At 40.9% G+C, this 21,830-nt stretch overlaps 1 protein-coding gene across 1 annotated transcript in view; it reads left to right on the forward strand.

The window, feature by feature from the left end:
* Positions 1-9,877: 9,877 nt before the first annotated feature.
* The window catches only part of PTPRN2 (protein tyrosine phosphatase receptor type N2), a 592,229-nt gene continuing 580,276 nt past the window's right edge, over positions 9,878-21,830 (forward strand). Inside the window, exon 1 of the mRNA XM_054390032.1 lies at positions 9,878-10,007. Within this exon, the coding sequence (XP_054246007.1) occupies positions 9,878-10,007 (130 nt within the window). The remainder of the gene's footprint in view (positions 10,008-21,830) is intronic.

Below are 21,830 nucleotides of genomic sequence, written 5' to 3' on the forward strand. Positions count from 1 at the left end.
AGAGGATAAAGAAAAAGATTTTACTCTCAGTATTTTCTCAGTTCCACCCAAAGAGGCATTCTAAGGCTTGTCCTTTATTTAAAAGCAGCCGTTTATTCAAAGTGGCCATCCTTCATGACAAAAATAGTTACCTTTCTCTGATCTTCTCTCTCAGCATTGCCTCTCATGGACCACTGCTCTTGATCTGCAGGGTGGCTGTTTTCATGTGGCTGTCCTCCCACTATGTGTCAAATAGATATACAGCGAAAGCTGCTTCTGTCAAGTGCCTTAGTCAGAGTCAGTCACGGTACTTAGCAGATGAATTTGCCCTTGTACTGGAGCTGCTAGAGGAATCCACAGTTTGATGACCACAAAAGCCAATCCTCTTCAAGTGTTTCAATCCACACTGGATTCCTGCAACAATATTCGAACTCAAGGACATAAGCAAAAATGTCTGAGACTCATACTGTATGGTGTACTATACATCTGTGGCCCAAGAATCTGATTTCTAAATGAAAAAAAAAAAATCAACAAAAAAAAGCTTTCAGTGTTTACCAGGTTATTTTATTTTTTACTTTTTCAGACATCTGCTATTGCCAGAATTAAAAAGTTAAAGTTATGTCAAGAGTGAAAACAAAGAAAGGTAACAACTATCTGCAATGAAACTGAGAAACGCTTGATGCAAGAAAATGAGAGAACTTATCAAGGGATCTGATTACAGCCTCCTGATTCACTGATTTGATCTACACTGGACTGAACAGCAAATGTTTGCCTCCTGAGCTATCCATCACAGCTCAGCCAGCCTCTGGGGAATTCTTATCTTTTAACTGCCTGAGCAGCAAAGAGAGATCAGGGAATCTATCTTGCATTTATCAGTGTATCATGATCCATTGACTGAACGCTTAAAGCATCCTTGTTTCAATGTGCTCTAATATTAGAAAGCATTCTGTGCTACCTGATGAAAGACTCTCCTGTGTAATTAGCAGATCTGAACAGGTGTGATGCTTTTGGCTCTGGAAATACATTGACTTTGTGGAAGAATTTATATATGGAAACAGCTTTATCTTTTTGAAGTCATGGCAAGGGGGAAGAGAATTCTTTTTTCACAAATCTATTGTGAACATAATCTTCACTCCTTTAGCCCTGCCTTCCTGTTGCAGTTCCAGTTTAGGATAGCTCTTTTACCTGTAATTTTATTCAGCTGCTAATGAAAGAAAATACCCTTAACAAGGTTATTTTTGTCTTAGTATTCTTTCTGTGTTTCATGTCATTCTTGCCAGTAGAATTTTGTACCTTTTCTACTTTTTCACCGTGATTTTCCTTTTTTTCAGTGATAACATAGGAGATTTAATGACAGAATACTAAATATCCATCATAAAACTCAATGCAGGAGCTTTGTTTATCTCTCTTATGAATCATCTGGAGAAATTCCCCTGGAGAAGTTTCCCAAGGTGGGACTAACTAAATCCTGTTAGTGGATTTCTTCTGAGCAGTGGAACTCAGGCCAGGCCCAGGCTCTAGACACATCCTAGTGAGGTCTGCAGGGGACCTGTGAGGGAGGGAACTCGCAGTGACAATCCCAGTTCTGACTGCCCTCCCCAGCCCTCACTAGGCTACTTCTGCGTGGCTGCTCTTGCTTAGCCACCCTTATTCCTTCATTCAGTGAGTGGGACTTCAGCACAGTATCTTTTTTTCCCCCTATTCCCTTTTGTGCTTTTCACAGGCTGGGGGCTCCAATCTCATCCTAAAGAGGCTAACTGTAGGCTAGGATGGCATAAGGTGATACACATTTTAAAATAGTAAGATTTTTGCAGCGTGCTCTGCTTTTCCAAAATTGGTAGTCACTCCTTGGCTTTATCAAGAGCAGTGCATCCACATTAATTAACACTATTGCATAAGAAAAAAATTCTGTATGACTCAACCCACTTAGTCATATACCATAAGGTCTATTATACAGAGCAGAAAAGTTCATGGAAAATGCTCAGCCTAGGAAGAAGATTCCCTTGAGAAGTCAAGTAAGTGTTTTTATTTGGTCTTTGATGCTCTCTTGGAACACTCTGAACTATCAAAGAAAGCAAAGGGAAGGCTTTTTAAGGCTTTTTTCTTTTTTTTTTTAATTTTCAGAACAGAAAAAGAGCATCCTGTCTCTTCTATTATTCAACTTATAATAACTTTACCAGAACCTACGACTATTCTTAACGTAATCTTGTACTTACAAAGAGACATAATGTAATTTCAGTGTAGTCCAAACAATGTTAAATTCCCCAACAGTAATTACCATGAACTGCCCCTACTTTTTTTGTTTGTTTTCTGGTCACAGCATACTCTCAGTAACCTTCTTTTAAATGAAACACATCACAGGCAATCATCCGAGAAGTCCTGTACTCTGAAATATCAGAATGCCTTGAGCAAGATTTTCTAAGGTTTTTACAATAGAAACTATGTACTTGATAAGCATTAAGCTATAAAAGTAAAGTGAAAATTATCTGAGCTTGGTCATTCCTGCTCCATTCTGAGCTATCAAACATATTGTTCAATTCCAGATTTCCTCCCAGTATATTTCTCAACAATACTCCAAATTTATAGTCATACAACAGCTAATAGCAAATATTCTAGCCTCTAGCTCACCACCAGGCTTGCTTCCTTCTGTTACTGTAAGCAGGACAACATTTCCTGGATAGAACATATAGAGAGGATGAGCTTAACCCACAAGCATATTACAACTTTAGTAATGAGCAGCCAAGGTGAGAGAGACATGCTACAGAAAGAGAAGGAAAGGAGCTCAAGTGTGGTTTTGACTGTCTGCTGTCCCACTCTTCCTCTCATCATAGCAAGGGGCTGGAAGATGCAAGCATCCACACTGTGCACTTTGTGAAACCAGATCCTCCCTTGAACGTAACACACGAAAGCATGGCTTTAAGAACACTGTTAGACCTGAAAAGTCAGGCACTCAGAAGTGTGGAGGTATGAAAATGAAGATATGCACAGTTCTAATGTCACCTTTAACTACCTGTTGGATGACGTGATATCTTTAATTACGTTAGACAATTACTTATTCCACACAGCCTGTTCCTCACTCAGTGCTCAGCCTGTATCTGTTCTATGGATTCAAAATTTTTGCTGCTGACATCACAGCAAGGACTCAGTGCTTTTCCTCCATTGTTCAACATACATCTCTGCACTTAATCTGCTGCATGCTATTCATGCCCAGCTCTGAGGACAGACCTGTTAACTTCTGCTATGTCGTTACTATGGAACTATTCACTGCAGTCCCAGAATTTCACAATGATTCATCTTTCCAACTCCCTGTAGGTTTTCTTATCACCGCTTCACAAATGTACACTGAGACTGAGCTAAAAAATTTCTGTGAATTTTGGGAACTCAGTATGAGATGTCACATTGATTAGCACTTGTCACCTCAAAGCACCCTTCTATCCAGCTGCAATTGTGGATGTTTAGCACATGAATCAGACTTTAGGTTCTCAAGTCAGACATAGAAAGAGGAGCACCAGAGCTCCCCAGCAGCTTTAATCAACCACTAGCCTATTCCTTCAGAATGACAAAGTGTAGCAATCTCATTCATCTTTTAATTTAGCACAAGAGGAGTGAGTATATCAGAGGGTTAGTTATAGGTTGTAAAATCCATTCATCACACAGCAAATCTTACAGATTATTCCACAGATAACATCAGAAATGTTTAACTGCTTCAGAACTCCTATTAAAAGCATCTAATTATTTTGCTCCCTATTGACATTTCAAATCAATTTTGATCAACAGTGACCGAATATAATTACTTGTTGCACACCTAGGAGTTTCAACCTGGTTTTCAAAGAACAAGAACCCATTCTCAAAAACCATTTACTAATGTCTGATCCTTTAATCTGGTTATGCCATCTTGATAAACTCAGACAGTAAGTTTTTCAGCTGTGCTGAGAACTATAAATACACATTAAAATTAGTAGGATTTCAGGTGGATTTGCTTTTGAAATCTGTCTCCAGTAGCTTCAAGATAGACATGTCACAGTTTGACCTTTATGTTGATCTGAGATGATGATGGGCATTAGCAAGAAATCAAGCCTTTGTCAGTTAAAGAGGACCAGCTCTAGTGGCCTTTGCTTGTTCTCATAGAGGCCATCCCTTTCCCAGTGAAGCCCAAATTCCCTTTCATGTCCTGATACTAGATACAAAGATGCCAGAAATGTCCTTAGAGCTTAGATTCATCAGTTACTGACCTGTCTTGAGACAACAGTCTGTTCTTCGCAGTTTCTGAACATCCATAGATTGTTACTTGCAGGTTGCTTCATGCCACATTTTCTTTCCCTGTTACTAGTTCTATGTCAAACACAGCCTCAGCGCTGTTTAATGTAGGTATCACCATAAGTGGTGTTTGAGTAAGTCAGCTAGAATTTTAAATGAACCTCAGATACATTTGGGTTCAATCCAGAACTGAAACGTCTACACTTACAGAAGCTGTTCTCTTCAGCATCCCTAGCAAACCAGCAGAAGAGATTATGGAAATTTTCCTCACAAGCCCAAACTACCATGCACACTGAAGTGGCTGATCTGGTACCAAGGGTTCCTGTAGCCTCAGAAGTCAGCTCAAAACATGCTACCCTAAGTACTCATATGCACAGACGTTTAGGCCCTCAGTTAATGTACGTTACATTTATAGTTTTCAGTTAATGTAAGTCACATCTGCTATTCTCACAGGTAATTTTCTCTAGCTACATTTCATCTCTTAGGCCCTGAACACTCCATTTTAGGCTCCTTTCCAACTGTTCTTTCCAGCAACACATAAAAACCATTATCATTCAGTTACAGCAAAGGGAATAAAAGACCAGCTCACAGCTTGCCAGTCATAACTAAAATCAACCTACTTTTTTCTTTTCCTTTTTTTAAACTTCATCAGCCATACAGCTGCACAATTCTCAAGGACTTTTCTTTCTGACTCCATGCTGAACTTCTGTTCCTCAGTGAAATATCTAGAGTGAAACTTTCAGCGTGCTCCAGCATGAAATCAACAGCACGTTAAAATGTTGTTCCTAGATACCACTGACTTGCCATCATAGTCATAAAATCAATCCTACCACACTTTTCCATTAAGCAATCTGACACCTTCTAGACCCTGCAAATACTCATGTTCACACTAACCTGAATTCAGTAGGAATTCGTTTAAAGATCCCAAAAGGCTCTTCTAGTTTTATAGATATGAAATAATGAATATTGACATTCAGTAATTTCTGTATTGGGTGCTAAAATCCTTTCAAGCAATTTTAGTTCACATTCTATAATTGAGAAAGAAAGATCACAACCACTCTGATATGACCTGGGACTATACCTTTTTACAGCAATGAAAGATTTCTCCCTTTAGGAACTCTCCATTCCATTAATAAACATCTTAAAGCTCTGCCAAGATATCTAGGTTACTGAATCTTAGATAAACTGCCTGATAGATACTGTTCCCTGTGGAATGTCAACCCATTAACAGGACAAATGATCTGCAATTAATGTGCTCAGAAGCCTTGATTTGGGGAGAGAGTGGGACACAAGGGGGAGCACAGTGGGGACAGGAGGAGGAGAGGAAGAAAGTTAAGGTAATTTTAATGCCTTTTTTTTTTTTAAGGACATGTTTGCCTATGCAGGTAGGAATAGCTGGAACTGACCTTTGGTTTGGGTTGTTTATACTTGGTTAAACTGACAAATGGCTCCGTGGCCCTTAGACAAAACCTGCAGTTCTCTCCTATACAAATACACATATACAACATCTACAGTGGAGAGGGTGTGCCTATACTTGTATATATAATTCCCATTTGTAATTAAAAAACAGACCTGCAAGGGCTTACAAACATGACCTTAGTAATGAAGTACATGGTAAAACTCAGATGCTGCCTTTGTGGTTTATTATCCTTATATTTAGCCTTCAACTATCATGTATTATTTTAATCCTGTTTACAACATTTTACTCTTAGCACTTAATTACTTGTAAGTATATAACTATTTTCCTTTTGTGTATTTTTATGTCTAAATTATTCCCTGGCAAGCTCTGCTTTAACTGAATGCTCTGTTTATCTTCTTTTTTACCCCCACCCAGTTTTTAGTTCATGTGATTCTATCATCTTTTCTTCTTACATCTGAAAATTCTATCATTAACTCAATTCCCAGAATACATTACTCCTACTATTTCATTCTAAAGAGTAGTAAATCAACAAAATAAATCCTATACTTGTCTCCTTTCCTCTTCCATGCTAAACTACTCCTGCCTACCAATGGCTTTTATAGCAGGGCTGTTTGCTTTTGATATACCCTTAAATAGCTCAGCAAAATTGAGAAGGGCTGACCTTATTGTCCAATGGTTAGATCTGAGCAAAAATCTGAAGCTTTAAAATCTCAGGCCATGCAGGTGTCCTGGCTAGTGGGAAATTAGCCATTCTGGGATAATTTCTGTTCCTTTCTGGATCTTTTTCTGGCCCTTACTAAAGTATTTTTTATTAAAACATGTATGTTTCTCAAGAAAAAACGTAGTTGGACAACCCAGCATTTTCAAAGAGAAAACCGTTTCCTTGAAAAATTCCTTTTCAGCTGTGCTTACCATGGATAAGGATGTAAATCTTTCATATGTATAAAATCATATAGATTATCCAGCTTTTTTTGCACTTTGCTTAGCATGTTTGTCACATTTATATGGGTACCATATAAAGATTAATTTCCAGCAATTAAGAACATGCTAAACGTCCGGATGTTATTCACTGTGCTAAAATGTTCAGATTTGTAATTTCCAATGTCCTTCTTCCATATAGCCTCACATTCCTCTCCAGACACGTTAGCAACAGTGAGCTGGTATTCTACCCTCTCAGCCACCATTCAGTATCTTTACAAGTTTAGAATCCCCTACCAAAAAGATTTAAATATGCCCTCACAGAAGAACTTACTGGATACCTTCTTCCAAAACTATTAAAGTCCTGCAGGTTTGTTTGAGTCCCACACTCCTGACTCAACAATTGAGTAAATGTTCTCATTTTCCCAGTAATTTTCACAAATTACTTATATCCTTTAGGATTCCTTTTTCCACGGTTCAGAAAGTTGCCGAACACACAGTAATAAAACCTCACAAGGTTGGTAGACCTAAACATGGATGCTTACAAACTATTAAAAGCCTTGGCACTGAGAAATGTCTTGAGAAAATGACTGAACCAGCAAGGAACCTGCATGTGTCACAACACGTTATTTACACTGATTCTGTTACTCATCTAATTTACACACAGGCTCAAGTCTTGCAGTTTTTACACGTCATTAACAAAATTCATTATACCTAATGCCACTGACTTCAATCTGTCTGTTCCTGAGGCTTTAAGACAGATCTGTGTATCTTTGCTAGCTACAGTCTAAAACTGTAAAATACAACCAGGCAGGGAATGCTTGGTGCTTTCTAGTCCTGAGAATTGCTACTTGTGCTCTTTCTAAATATCCAATTCACCTACCAATAGACTCTTTACTCTTTCCTTGACATCTTACTCCTGTCTAACTAACTTACTAACCTTGTTTACTCAAGGATTTCTCCCTGATAAATTTCCTCTCATGATTTTTCATGTTGCTTCACATGCTTTTGAATGGATGTAATTGTTTTGATAATTCTCTGCATGGAGTAGCTATAACAATTTTAATTTCCTTTTAAAATCTGCACAGTATTTGACCATAAATTCACAGGACCTGTGCAAATCACTTCATTGCAGAGCTCCAGTGACTTCCAGGAATACCATTGCCGTAGTTTGATGAACAGCTTGTTCTCTCACTGTGCCTGCCATTTGCTCCTTTCTTACCTTCAGTTGTTTTGCAGTTCTCTGCTAATTCAGATGAACTTTTCCCTTGTTCCTACTACTAGCTTTTAAAGCCAGATGGTTTGCATAACCCATGAGACTATACTAATTTATGTTTCAGCACTTTCATTTCTCATTTTGTCCTTTCCATTGAATGTTTTTCCCTCCTTTTTTGGTGTCTCCCCTTTCAGTGCTCAGATTTCTCTCAGAGTTGTCAAAATTGATTTTCCTGAGGTAAAAGGACCTTTTGGGTTAGTGAAACCACTCCCCTGCAAAATGTAAGCAACCATGTCACAGACCTCAAGGACAGAAATGCTTGAAAAGACCATCCAGCCTTTCTGCAAACACTGGACCAGTGAACACCATCCAACACCATGTATTTTTTTAAATTTTCTATTCCCTGCCCTTATTTGCATCTGAGTCACCAATCTTAACTACAACAGAAAGGAGGTGACACTTTGTACCAGTTCTAGAAGCCATGTCTCCTTTTGCTCAGCAGAGAGGCTCACACGTTTCCCACAAAGTAAAACTGGAAGAATAAGAGCAGTCTGCAGCTATCAACTACACCAGGAGCTATGTTTGCCCTTGTGTGGTCCTACAAGCTTCCACTCAGGCTCCCTGCACAGAACCTAGGGCAAAGCTCTGACCTGTGCCCCCAGGCTTACCTGGCAACCTCATGGGAGGTCTAAGGTAGTCCCATAATGGTGGCTAGACTCTTCATGTTTACTTGGTCTGGTCATGTTGGTGGTGTCTTCTATTGCCACTTTTGAGGTGAGCAAGGAGGAATGGCTGTTGCTTTTCAGGGTTAGTTTGTTTGGTGAGCTTTCATTTTTAAATAATGAAAACTAAGTTTTCTGGTCTACAGCAAAGCTACTTCATGTAGTACAACTTAAACTCCTTTTAAATACCTTTAGTATGAGTCTGTCATGACTTTACCTCATTAAAGCCTGGGATGAAGCATGTCAGGGAGCATAGTTACAGCTGTTTATGTCAAGTATGGAGAAGATCAGGAGAATTCAGGCAGGCATAAAGCAGATGTCAGGGTGACAGAGGGGGCTGGGACTAGTCATCAGTTGTGTGGCATGGAGCTGGCTGTCCCAGTCAATAATGCAACCCCTGCCAGGAGGCATGGCATCTGTGCTGCTTCACCCTGGTGACTGCTACTGCTGTATTAATGGCTAAATGTTGTTACACCCAGATTGTGAGAAAATGAGAGTGTGAACGAGGAGAACATTAGTGGGTTCAAGTTTGAGCCTCCTGGTCCCTCCCAGCAGCCCAGATCAAGAACTCTCACTCACGTGGAGTGAATTGAGGAGAGGAGATGGAGGAGAAACACGTCACTGGTGTAGACATGTCCCAGGCAAACACACAAACTTCAACTGCAGGAGGTGTTTACCTGAGGGCTCATAAAATCCTTTCTTGGCAAGAAATTTTCTTGTGGAAAAAATGGTAAGTAAACCGCTGTTGGGCAGGCTGCAGGCATAACCCACCCAACTAGCACGTTTTGCAGGACAAAACTTTTGACAGGACCTGAATTGGATTTACATAAAAACAGATGCGTGGAACAAACCTCACGACCCTAATGCTCAGCTATTTTTATAAGGCAGTCAAGCGAATAGCCATAGCCATAGCGAAGGATCTCCCCTGCACCTTGCCCGGCAGCGCTGGGGACGGGCAGTGCCCGGACGCCTGCGGCCCACCGACAGCTCCCGGGCCGGGGGACATCTCCTGCCCTCATCTCGCCGGAGAGGGGGGCCACTTCCCCGCGATGCCGGCAGGGACGGTAGGGCAGGGCCCTTCGCCGCAGCCAGACAGGTAGGGAGCAGGAAATAGGGATGCATAGACGAGGCACCACGGAGCTGGAGCGACCTGCCCCCCCGGCGTCTTCTGGGCGGGCGGGCCGGGGCGGGGCCGGCTCGGGGGCGGGCAGGCGGCGCTGGTCGCTGTCCTGGGTGTTGAATCTACTGCGGCTGTCGATTGCCGGAGCCGGGGAGCGGCTGTGGGAGGCGAAGGGCGGGCAGTATGGAGTGAGGGCTGGCGGCGGCGAGCAGGGGAACGGGACAGGCGCCTGAGATGGGCCAGGCATGATGGGGGCGCTCGGCTCCGTCCTCTCGCTGCTGCTGCTGCTGCCGCCGCTGCTGCTGCTGCAGATCCTCGCCGCCGCCCCGCGTAGCCAACCGCCCTCCAGCGGAGCCGCCGCCGAGGCGCGGATCGGTGAGTGGGGCCAGGGGCGGGAGGTGTGGGGCTGGCGGGGAGCGGGACCGCGCCGTCCCCTCGTTGCCTTCGCTGCTGTCCAAGATATTCCTTAGAGGCAGCTCGACAGGCCCCCGGCGGCCGCGCCCGCACGGCTGCCGGTGAGGGGCCCGTCCTCCCGTCCCTGAGGACCGGCTGCCGGTGAGGGCCCCCGTCCTCCGGTATCTCACAACCAGTTGCCGGTGAGGAGCCCTGTCCTTCGGCTTCTTACGGCACGGCTGCCCTCTGAGGGTCCCTGTCATCCATCTCCTCACACCTCCTGGGTCCTGCCTCCCCTCGCCGGTCCCTGGTCACCGCAAGTCTGACCCAGGGTCCGAGCTGCCCCAGCGGCGTGTCCCGGTGGGATCTTTGGGGACACCTCTGAGGAGCTGTTCGTGCCGAGTGGCCCCACAGGCTGAAAACTTGCGGCGAGACAATCATGAGGCCCCTAAAGTCGAGGTGCACCAGTGGCGAGTCACCCAAAATGCATCCATCCTCCACATACGTAACCCTCCTCCGGCTTAGTGGATTCAGCCCACTGAACTACTCTTGTATTTGGAAACCACAGGAAATCCCCATGCCACAAACCCCCAGATTCAGCCCAGCCTTCGCTGGTGACTGCTGCTAAAGCGTTCTGCTGCAGGTGGAAGTCAGCACCTGTTTCTGGTTAAGCCTCTTTTAGAGGTGTCTAAAAATACCCAGTGCTGCCCGGTGAAGACCATTAAAGAGCTTCTTTCTGTTGAGGCATTCTCCAGTCAACCCCTTCATTGATACCATCTGCACTGAACGTTCCCATCTGTGTTTAAGATCAGTTTTATTCTCCTGTGCCACTCTCCCTGGCAGTCTTTTCCTTGCAACGAGGCACTCCTGACTGTGTACTCACCAGAATTATCTTCAATGTTATCTACTAATACAGTCAGTCTTACTTCACTTGCAGTATCTTCCTCAAATTCACTTTAAGTCAAGAAGGTCAAAACGTGGAGAATTTTGTAATTTTTTTCCAGTTTAACACTTCCAGTCTAGAATGGTTATGGAAATCAGAGTGAAAGGTAAACTAGCTTTCCCTAAGAAATATTTTTTTTTTCTTAAGACAAAAAAACAAAAACAAAAACAAAAACAAAAACAAAAAAAAAACCCCAAAAAAACCCAACAAAACAAAACAAAACAAAGGAAGCCTCCTACAAAAGTGTCTGCAGTCTTCCTTATACATTCTATTTATTAAGAAGGAATTAAAAATCAGCTGACCATGCTTTTAATGAGTCTTCAGTCAAGTGGCAATAAAAATGATCTATTAAATGCCTGCCATAGCGAAGGTAGTGATGCAAGGTTTTAAGGAGAAATGGTTTGGACTGGATATAACCCTCCCTTCTCTCTCCTGGTTGCTATAGATATAGACTCTCCTAACCTGGTGAGGAGAAAGCTTGCATAAAAATGTTGAAGGTAATAGCTGTAATTTTTACCTTTAGTAATGCAATAAGCTATACATTGTGCTTTCCGGGTCACAAAATATTTTTTGGTGTGTTGTAGCTACAAAACAATGTCTGTCACTTCCCTGTAGCTCCCCAGTCCTTCTGCCTCAGCAAGGATAACCTGCCTGATAGCTAAGGCAGTCCTTGTGTGGAAGGCAATGAGAGAAGAGCAGGCTTCATTTTACACAGTGAATTCAGTAGTCTGAGAGATATAATTTGGAGATATTTCAATAGCAGGAAAATAAGTTGATCTTTTCTACTTCTTGCTGGGGTAGGGAACTGATATGTATCTCTGTGAAAGATGGGGAAGGATTTATTGTGTTTGGCAAGATGAAGGAAAATGTTTCCATTGCTGGAAGTGAAATAGTTTTGTCTGCCTGTTCCCTTAGAGTTCCTTTATTTCTTTTACTGGTCATTGTTTCTGATCTCATTAATCTTAAGTTCAAACTACTTAATATAGTAGATTCTGTTCAATTTTAGATGGCAATTTTTAGACACAATTGGGAGATGCAACTGTAATTTAAAAAAATATCTGAGTTTTGAGATTATTTGTGGGTTTAGGTGGAAGATACCTGTTTGTTTTCCTCTTGTGCACAGTCCAATCTTCATTAATTGAAAATTGAACACAGATGCATTATTAAACCTCCATAATATGTGCTGGAAACTGTCCTAAAAGCCATGTAATTATAGAAACATTTTTTTATTCATTTGTTTCTATTAAGTGTTTCAGAAAGCCTTCCTGAAAGCTAAAGTTTATGACTGTTACCATTTCATAAAATGTTGTAGTCCAATTTCATTTTTTTCCTCTTTTTTTGGTCAACTTTTGTCTATGTTTTCCAATACGGTAATCATATCCAAATGGTGACCTTTTAATTTTGTAACATACTTACAAACTTGTTTAAGAAATGTGAAGTTTTAAATTACAGTTAAGTAAGATAAAGATTTGAATTTGTGCTTTTTCTGCCTCTATAATTTGTGAGGCTTTGTAAATGGTTCCCATGGGAAAGTGTTTTTCTGAGATACTATTATCAACAAATGCAGAAATTCTTCCATTTCCTGATATTTGTAGCGGCATTTTACATGTGAATAAATGAGGGAAAGTATAGCCCTTCCACTCTCTCTGTTTCTTGCCCAGGTTTAGCCCAGGAGAGAGATTCTTATCTTTTCCACAGGAAAAAAAAAAAAATCAGCTGAATACATAGTAGTGTTCATTAGTCTGATAAAACCCTGGGGGTGGGGGTTTAATATTCTAAATAAATCTTTGTTTGTTTATAAGGCACAGGTCACTCAAGATTATGGAACTTCTTTTTAAATCTTTTTTGCAAAGTAATCACCTGTGAACAATAGATCCTGATCATGTTTACTAAATTCCACTGATTTGGGTTATTCTACTCCTGTAGTAATGGTTATGTGGATTTTTTTTTCCAATAAGGAATTTTCTTATTAGCAAATAATTATGCTGAGGAAGCAGTTAAACTTAAAGTGCTTTTGAATAAACACTAAGCAGTTACTCGGTAAAATTGCAGCTCCAACAATTGCAGAATCTTTATGCAGTTGTACAGCTTTTTAAGTAGACTATTCAGAGAGTTGCGGTGACATTTTCTTTTTGTATTAGGTAGGCTGAGTGAGATAGAGAACTTGGGAACAAAGTAAAACATTCTTAAACACATTATTTCCTTAGTTCTAAAATAGCAACATTTTGCAGCAGAAGTCATAGAATCATAGAATGGTCTGGGCTGGAAGGGACCTCTGAAGGTCATCTGGTCCAACCCCCCCTGCACTAAGCAGGGGCATCCTCAACTAGACCAGGCTGCCCAGAGCCCTGTTGAGCCTCATATGTACTACAAAAGAGTGTGTGCTCACTGCAGTGCCTTCACATTGACCTCTAGTGTGTAAAATGATGCTTATAACCTTCAGTGGATATGAGTCTAATTTTGCAATATAATTTGATCTTTTGTACTCTGTACATTCCCATTTTTCAGTCTGCAATTTCTTCTTAAATGAGTACATTAATATGGTGTGGAAATTTCTGGAAACAGTTGTTCTGTACGCCATGTAAAAGTTTCTTTGAAGCTGCTTTCAAATCATCATGTGCAAACTTTTTGTAAGTCAGATGCCTGTGAACTGAGATTTTAACTAACAAAAAGACAAGTCAGTTGCATTTCACTTTATAAAACTGAATTCTTCTGAACCTGTAGCTGTGAGTTCCTGACACATGTAATGAACAAAGACGATGTCTTATGTTTCACTAGGGTTTAAACATAAAGTGAGGATAGAAACTTTACTTGAGGACTTAAGCCTTGAGAAGAGAAGACTCAGAGAGGATCTCATCAATGTCTATAAATATCTGAGGGATGGGTAACAAGTGGAGGAAGCCAATCTCTTTTCAGTGGTGCACAATAATAAGAGAAGAAACAGCTGCTACAAGCTTGAACATAGAAGATTTCACTTCAACATGAGGAGAAACTTCTTTACCGTGGGGATCACAGAGCACTGGAGCAGGCTGCCCAGAGAGGTTGTGGAGCCTCCTTCTCTGGACACATTCAAAACCTGTCTGGATGCATTCCTGTGCAGATTACCCTGGGTGATCCTGCTTTGGCAGGGGGGTTGGACCCGATGATCTCTGGAGGTCCCTTCCAACCTCTAACGTACTGTGATAGTGGGACTTTAAAAAAATGTTGTGTGTTCATTGTAGGACTTTGACAAAGTACAGTGTTCAGGTTTGGCAGTGTAAAAAATATTTTAGACATGGGTTAGGAGTTTCACATGATTAAAATTGATTAGAAGCATGAAATTACAAGATCAGGAACTTCACTGACCTTTGGTTTTTCTCCAGTCTTCCTAAATTACAAGAGAATGAAATAAAGAGTAGGGCAGATGAAAAAATACAGGATTTTTGGCTTTTCAGTCAATGCCTCAAATACAGTCCAAAGGAAGTAGAGACAGAGAACTTTTGTGTATGGATATTACATAGGGAATAGCAAAAAAGTATATCTTGGTTTAGTTCTTTTACCACAAGAGAAACTGAAAACTGTTGTTCTCAGTCATCATTGTCAACTGTCCATGAAATTTTGCTTCTTGTACCAGTTCTCAGTACAGTTGAAGCTCACAAAGTCAATGTCAACTGTCCCATTGACTTCAGAAGCATTTGGATCAAAATGCTGGTTAAGGGTTGTAGCAGACTGGCTGGGAAAGTGGGGGAGTTCCAATGTTACCATCTGCTCAGTAGACAAAATTGCCTGACTTTCCAATTACAATAATTTGGATCTTCTTATAGCCACTCATGTATTTTGATATCATGTTGATATCAACAAAATAATTTAGTTAAGACAAGGTTGTGTGCTCAGAACATGAAGGATTCAGTATAGGAAGCTGTATGCTTCCACTCATCAAGAGTATTTTTGTGTATTCTAGAAATGTTCCTTAAGTATTCAGTATATTGGAAAGCAACCCGAAAGTAACTTGATATTAAGGCATCTGTTAGCTGCACTGAATTAAAGGTAAGAATGTACATTAATTAATGTTTTTGTCATCATGCCATGACTCTTCTACAGTATATTTTTACTATCTAACTTGTGTTTGTTGAAAGTTTCAAATAGATAGGAAGATATTTATTTCTCTATCAGGAAAAGGAAGTCATTGCAGGGTGCTCTAAAGGTTTTTCATAGGGTGGGATTTCTAGGAAGATTTTTTTATTTAGTTTACTAATTGAGAGAAAACAATCAAGACTTTGGAAATATAATCTCTTTTCTGCTTCTTTCCTGAGTATACCCCAGCATTTTTCTGGTTTTGGTGAAACAAAAGAGAATATTTATACTTGTCTTTCTTCTTTTTTTTTGCTACCAACAAAACACAGCAGTCTCAAAAACTTCATCATACCACACCATAACCATATCATGCCATCAACTGGCCTACTAAGAGGAAATGAGGTTACTCCTAGTTGTAACATCCTGGAATATTTGAGCAGTTCTGTTAGAATAGCAGAGGCTAATTAATGTTGACTAAATAGGTGGTAGCCTGTGCTTTGTTGCAGTGAACAGCAATGCTTATAAACATCAGAGTGGAGACACTTCCTTTGAGTGGGAAAAGGGCAGTTGCTGCTTCTGAACATACTGGAGCCCTGTGATGAGGAGGGAGGTGATGTCTCCTGATCAGATTTCCATTGGCTGGAAAAAGAGCACAAGATGTAGGTGATTACTGTCAGTCATATGATTCCAAATGCATAATGAGACCCATGAAAGCTGAAAGGCAGGAAAATGATAGATATTTCAGCCTCATCCCATTTACACTGTAGCCTAAAATTTAGATTAACTCTCTAAGTTGTTCTTGCAAAATCAGTGTGTAAAGTGCCTTGCTAAAATCTGTATTGGTGTTTACAGATTCAAGAGGGTGGTCAATAAAGGATGGAGGAAAGATCAATTTGGTTTTGGCGATAAGGGAGGGAAAGTATTCAAGAGACAAAGTCTACCAGTAGTCTCTGTCAAAGACATGATGCAGAGCTGCATGTATGTTTGACTTCAGACTCACTGTGGTGATTACTAATAACTCTAGGAATGCAGTAAGTAATTGTTGTTGCTGGTCAAAGAGTTTGCAAATAAAGAATGAGCAAGTGAAGATGAATGAGCAAGATGAAGAAAAGCGTATTTGCATAGAAACAATCAGAAGATATGCCAAAGAATGCATGTTGGGAATATGGATGTTTAAAAGAGACAGTGAGAAATAAAATGTTTAGTAGAAGTAGAATTCTTGGAATTGGAGTTCAGGAGTGGAGATCAGTGAGTTGTGTATGATCTGTAAAGATAGAAACTTAAGAGTGGAGGGAGGGAGTTTTTCTCATGGAAGAGACAACCAAACGCAGCAGCAAAATGCAAATGTTCAGTGGACCAGTTTGAAACATGAGAAAATGAGGTGAGGTGACAAGAACTTAAAGGGATTCACAAAACAGAAATATTAATTCATTCCTGTAGCCCAAACGTGGCAAAAGATGGAGTCAGGAAATGCTTTTAGACCATGAGAAACTGCTCTGGGAATAGAAAGGATTTATTTATCTTAATGTAAGGGGTAGGATTAATCTAACTAAATGGAATTATTTAAGCTAATCACTCTAGGCTCCTTTTAACCTGTATCTAGTTTATAGATTTCAATTAATTTCACCCAACTGTACATATCTCACACAGGTCAGATAAGTGACTCCTTGAGTGCAGCTATTGCTTTTTACTTAGGTTGTCTTAATATGGTTCCAAGACTGGGATGAGTATCTGGCTTTATTCATCACTATAGTAGGTACTGTTCCTTAGCTATTTAAAAATCAGTTGCTCAGATTAAACTTGGGAAGAGACCTCTCCCCACTGAGGTGAGACTAATGAAGCAGCTTAAAAATTAGGTTGGCTGGGGATCACCTGCTACATGACTTCAAAACCACAGGCATGACTTTGAGAGTAGTCAGGCAGGTTTATCACATAAAGGACTGAAAAAAGTGAGGTGGCTGAAGGATATTAGTAGCTCTGGGGAAAAAAATCTCTGAGAAATCACCCTCTGATAATTGCAAGCAAATGAAGGTGCCCTCTGAATGAGACAGAGAAGGAATGAGCATAACGGAAGGAGCAAGCAAAGGGGAAGAAGATAAATGAACAGGAGGTCTGCAGGTAGGATAGTCAAATGGTAGGGGAGTGTGGTATGGGAGAGCTGAGGGAAGGGAACCATAAACACACTAGTTTTGTACCATCAGGAGAAAGCACCAGGGGCATGGAAGATAATGGGATTACTGAGTTTGCTTATGTGAGGTTTAGGGGCTGTACATGTGAGGGAGTTGGAAGACCTGGTTTTATCTTAACCATTTCATAGCATCCATATACTATAGTATTCCCAACAACAGTTTGCTGTTCAGAACACCTGTGCTCACCAAAAACTTTGGGAATTTCTTTCAGAAAAGGCTAGAAGGGCTTCACTTTAGAGAATTTATTCCTTTGAGAAGGAATTTTTGAGAAGTAAAGTAGCTTACTAAATTACTGCATTTTACTGTGTTTTTTCCTGTGGTTTCTTTCAGTGAAACAAATACTAAACATTGTGTACAGTCTCAGTACAGTACAGGGAGTTAACACTGCCTACCTATTTTGCTTCCAACTAGTATGTTGGTAATGCAAGCTATTTTAACACGTAAAAATCAGTAGCTAGAAGGTTTATTGGAAGTACAGCTGGTTGTAGTGGGTGTAAAGTCTTTTCTTTCAGTCATAGCTTAACAGGAGGCAATGGTAGTTACATAAGCTTGAAAGGAAGCTAACAAGTACAAGGTAATGTACAGAGATATATATGCCTCCCAAAATGTAATTTACTGTCCTCATGGGAAACAATGTAACTGAGACCAAGCAGGTACTACTTATTCTAATAAAAAAACAAAGTTCAACAAAAGTCAGTGCATAAATATAGCACCCCCCTATTTTCACTCCCCCCTCCCTACTCCCTCCCAGAGGCAGAATCTCAACAAACTCTATGAAGTACCTTATGAAAATCCCTATCTCAGATGCTGAAAAAACTGGTAGATTGTTCATTTATTTCTGGCACACAGAAATCTCATGCTCTTATTGTTCTGCAGGAGATAATTACCTGTCTGTGGTTGTCCTAGAAGAGTTAAAGATATTGTAACCTATTCTCTTGTTGATATTCTGCTCTGTACCAGGAGGGCTGTCTTTTCTCTATAACTTGTTTTGTTGGTTAATACAATTCAGTTAAACTCAGAGCAGTTGTATCAGACAGCTGCTTTACTTTGCCTGGAAAGTCATGCCTCATCCTGAGGCCTGAGGAGGAGTTTGTGTTGATAAATTGTGGTTTTTTTTTTTTTTTTTTTTTTTTTTTTTTTTTTTTTCCCCCTAACTATTATCAGGCTGCACCTTTGCAGTACAGAACATTTGGCAATTACAAAAATTTATGGTGTTCCAACCAGTGACTGCTTGATCTTTTCTTTGTTAAGGGTACTGTCTTGGTTGAAATGAAAAAATGGATTTAAATCACAGCCTTGCTTACAGGCCATGAGAACAGTGAGGGGATTAGTGCTTCTACCCATGAAATGGCAACATGAAGATGGGCTTGGGGATAGGATTTGTTTATACCACTGTTGCCCCTGAGCTCTTCATGACATGAAACTTTGACTTGTGTCTTTATAAAATATAGTCTCCTCTTAACCTGACCTCTCTTGCAGAAATTACTTCTAAGTTAGACATTAAATTCTATTTCCTCCTCAGTACTGAATTAAAAATGTGACATCAAAGATTATACCCCTTGATTAATGCAGATAAATCACCACCGAAGAATATGAAGGTCTGTTCTGTTTTTTAAAGACTGTGTACATTATGGTGTATTTTGCTTGGCAAAATGATTTGTTATAATTTTAGCCTAGATTGTGGAATACTTTATACACTTGCAGATTATGTTTCAGCTTTATTTGATATCTGATATGATAGGCTATCAAATATTTTCAGTGACCTAAAATGCCTTTTTCTAGATTTTAGCACAGCTCAGTATTCTCAGTATGTAGTCAGACTAAGGCCTTGCTTACACTTAGCAAAGTGTTATACCTGACTTCTGTGACCTGGCCTCACTTCTCATCCCAGCTTCTCAGCTAAATCCTATTTCTCACTTCCATGGTATCACCCTGTGGATTATCGCAGAATCATAGAATGGTTTGAATTGGAAGGGACCTCAAAGATTATTTAGTTCCAACCTCCCTGCTGTGAACATCTTCCTTAAAATCAGGTTGCTCCATTCAATCTGACCTTGAATGCTTCCAGGGATGGGACATCCACAGCTTCTCTAGGCAACCTGTTCCAGTGTCTCACCACCCTCACAGTAAAGAATTTCTTCCATTTAATCCAAATCTCCCATCTTTCAGTTTGAAACCATTAGCCCTTGTCCTGCCACTATGCTCCGTGATAGTCACTCCCCACGTTTCCAGCAGTCCCCCTTCAAGCACTGGAAGGCAGTTTTAAGGTCTCCCTGGAGCCTTCTGTGGTGAATGGTGCCACATCCAGTTGGTGGCCAGTCACTGGTGGTGTCCCCCAGGGATCAGTGCTGGGCCCTATCCTATTCAATATCTTTATTGATGATGTAGATGAAGGAATTGAGTCCATCATCAGTAAGTTTGCAGATGACACCAAGTTAGGAGCAGGTGTTGATCTGCTGGAGGGTAGGAGGGCCCTGCAGAGGGACCTGGACAGGCTGGATGGGTGGGCAGAGGCCAATGGGATGAAATTTAACAAGGCTAAGTGCAAGGTTCTACACTTTGGCCACAACAACCCCAAGCAGCGCTACAGGCTGGGGACAGAGTGGCTGGAGAGCAGCCAGGCAGAAAGGGACCTGGGGGTGCTGGTTGATAGTAGGCTGAACATGAGCCAGCAGTGTGCCCAGGTGGCCAAGAGAGCCAATGGCATCCTGGCCTGGCTCAGGAATAGTGTAGCCAGCAGGACAAGGGAGGTTATTCTCCCCCTGTACTCAGCACTGGTCAGGCCACACTTTGAGTACTGTGTCCAGTTCTGGGCTCCTCAATTTAAGAGAGATGTTGAGGTACTGGAATGTGTCCAGAGAAGGGCAACAAAGCTGGTGAGGGGTCTGGAACACAAACCCTATGAGGAGAGGCTGAGGGAGCTGGGGGTGTTTAGCCTGGAGAAGAGGAGGCTCAGGGGAGACCTCATTGCTGTCTACAGCTACCTGAGGGGAGGTTGTAGGCAGGTGGGGGTTGGTCTCTTCTCCCAGGCAACCAGGAGCAGAACGAGGGGACACAGTCTCAAGTTGTGCTGGGGGAGGTATAGGCTGGATGTTAGGAGGAAGTTCTTCACAGAGAGGTGATTGCCCATTGGAATGGGCTGCCCAGGGAGGTGGTGGAGTCACCATCACTGGAGACGTTCAAGAGGAGACTGGATGAGGCACTTAGTGCCATGGTCTGGTTGATTGCTTAGGGCTGGGTGATAGGTTGGACTGGATGATCTTGGAGGTCTCTTCCAATCTGGTTGATTCTATGATTCTATGATTCTATGATTCTCTTCTCCAGGCTGAACAATCCCAACTTTCAGCCTGTCCTCATATGAGAGGTTCTCCAGCCACCTGATCATCTTCATGGCCCTCCTGTGAATTTTCTTTAGCAATTCCATATCTTTTGTATTCTGAGTGCTCCAGAGCTGGACATTAATGAAGTAAGATACCAAGGTAAATATCATCAAGCATTTAGGTAGGTGAACAGATCATGGAGTTAGTGACACAGTTGGCAGAGATAACCCTCCCCCCACATTCTTCAGCACAAGGTATTCCTTTTAGGTTTTTGGTTTTCATTTGATCTATATTTAAGAAATGTCTGGGGTTTATTTTACCCTTGAAATCCAGGGTGAGAGTCTGCAGTTTTCCCTTTCCTCAGTTACAAAGCAAAATTTCACAGTTGTTAAAGTACTCTTGTTAGTACTACCTGTCTGGAGATTTATTTTGGTTAACTAGGTCAGCTCATAATTGCAATTTACCAACATACATTACATACAGGGAACGGTTTCCAAGGACAAAAGGCAGCTATAAAAATTGCATATTCAAAATAAATGCAGTGATAGTGAAAACTGAAATTCTGAAGGAGTTAACTGAGGCTATCTGGTGAATTTCCATTTTAAGATAAATAAACAGAAAAATAGAAAACAAGTGGAAAAATAAACTGATCATGTTCTCTGGGAGCAATCACTCACACTTTTATACAGTATGAAATGGGTAATGCTATAATCAACTAGCACTGAAAAACAGAATAGGCAGGTTAGCTTAGAACTACATGTTTGGTTTTATGCTGCCCCAAAAGACAAAGATCTACAGTTGAGGGCTTTTCTTTTTTTTATTCTTTTTCCCCCCTGTCCATTTGCTCTGTTTCTCTGAGTAACACCTGCTCTAACAAGTTGATAATCTGAAAGTAAATAACTGAGAAGGGAGGAGGAAATGGACACAGTGCACAGGCTTGAGAATAAACAGCTGTCAAATGGCTGACATTTTCGAAAGGAGAACACAAAGCTTTTAGAAGGATCTGATTCAGCCTGAATGAAGGAGTTGATCACACCCCCTTGTCAAACTTTCCTAATTGAAGAATTACTTGAGAGAGTTTTAGAACAATGCTTTATAATCTTCACATTATGAAGCTATTTTCAAAGTTTAGCAAATAGGGAAGAACTCTGACATGATCAGCTACCTCATGACTGGGAGGCTACACAGGTTGTTAAAAGATTGTGCTTTTTTCCTCTTACCTTGCAGTTTAGGAAGGTTCATTCCAGGGACTCTAAATTTCATAGTGGTGCATGAAGAAGGGAGTGAGCCCCACCTAAGA

This window comes from Indicator indicator, chromosome 20 (genome assembly GCF_027791375.1).
Source record: "Indicator indicator isolate 239-I01 chromosome 20, UM_Iind_1.1, whole genome shotgun sequence".
Lineage (NCBI taxonomy): Eukaryota > Metazoa > Chordata > Aves > Piciformes > Indicatoridae > Indicator > Indicator indicator.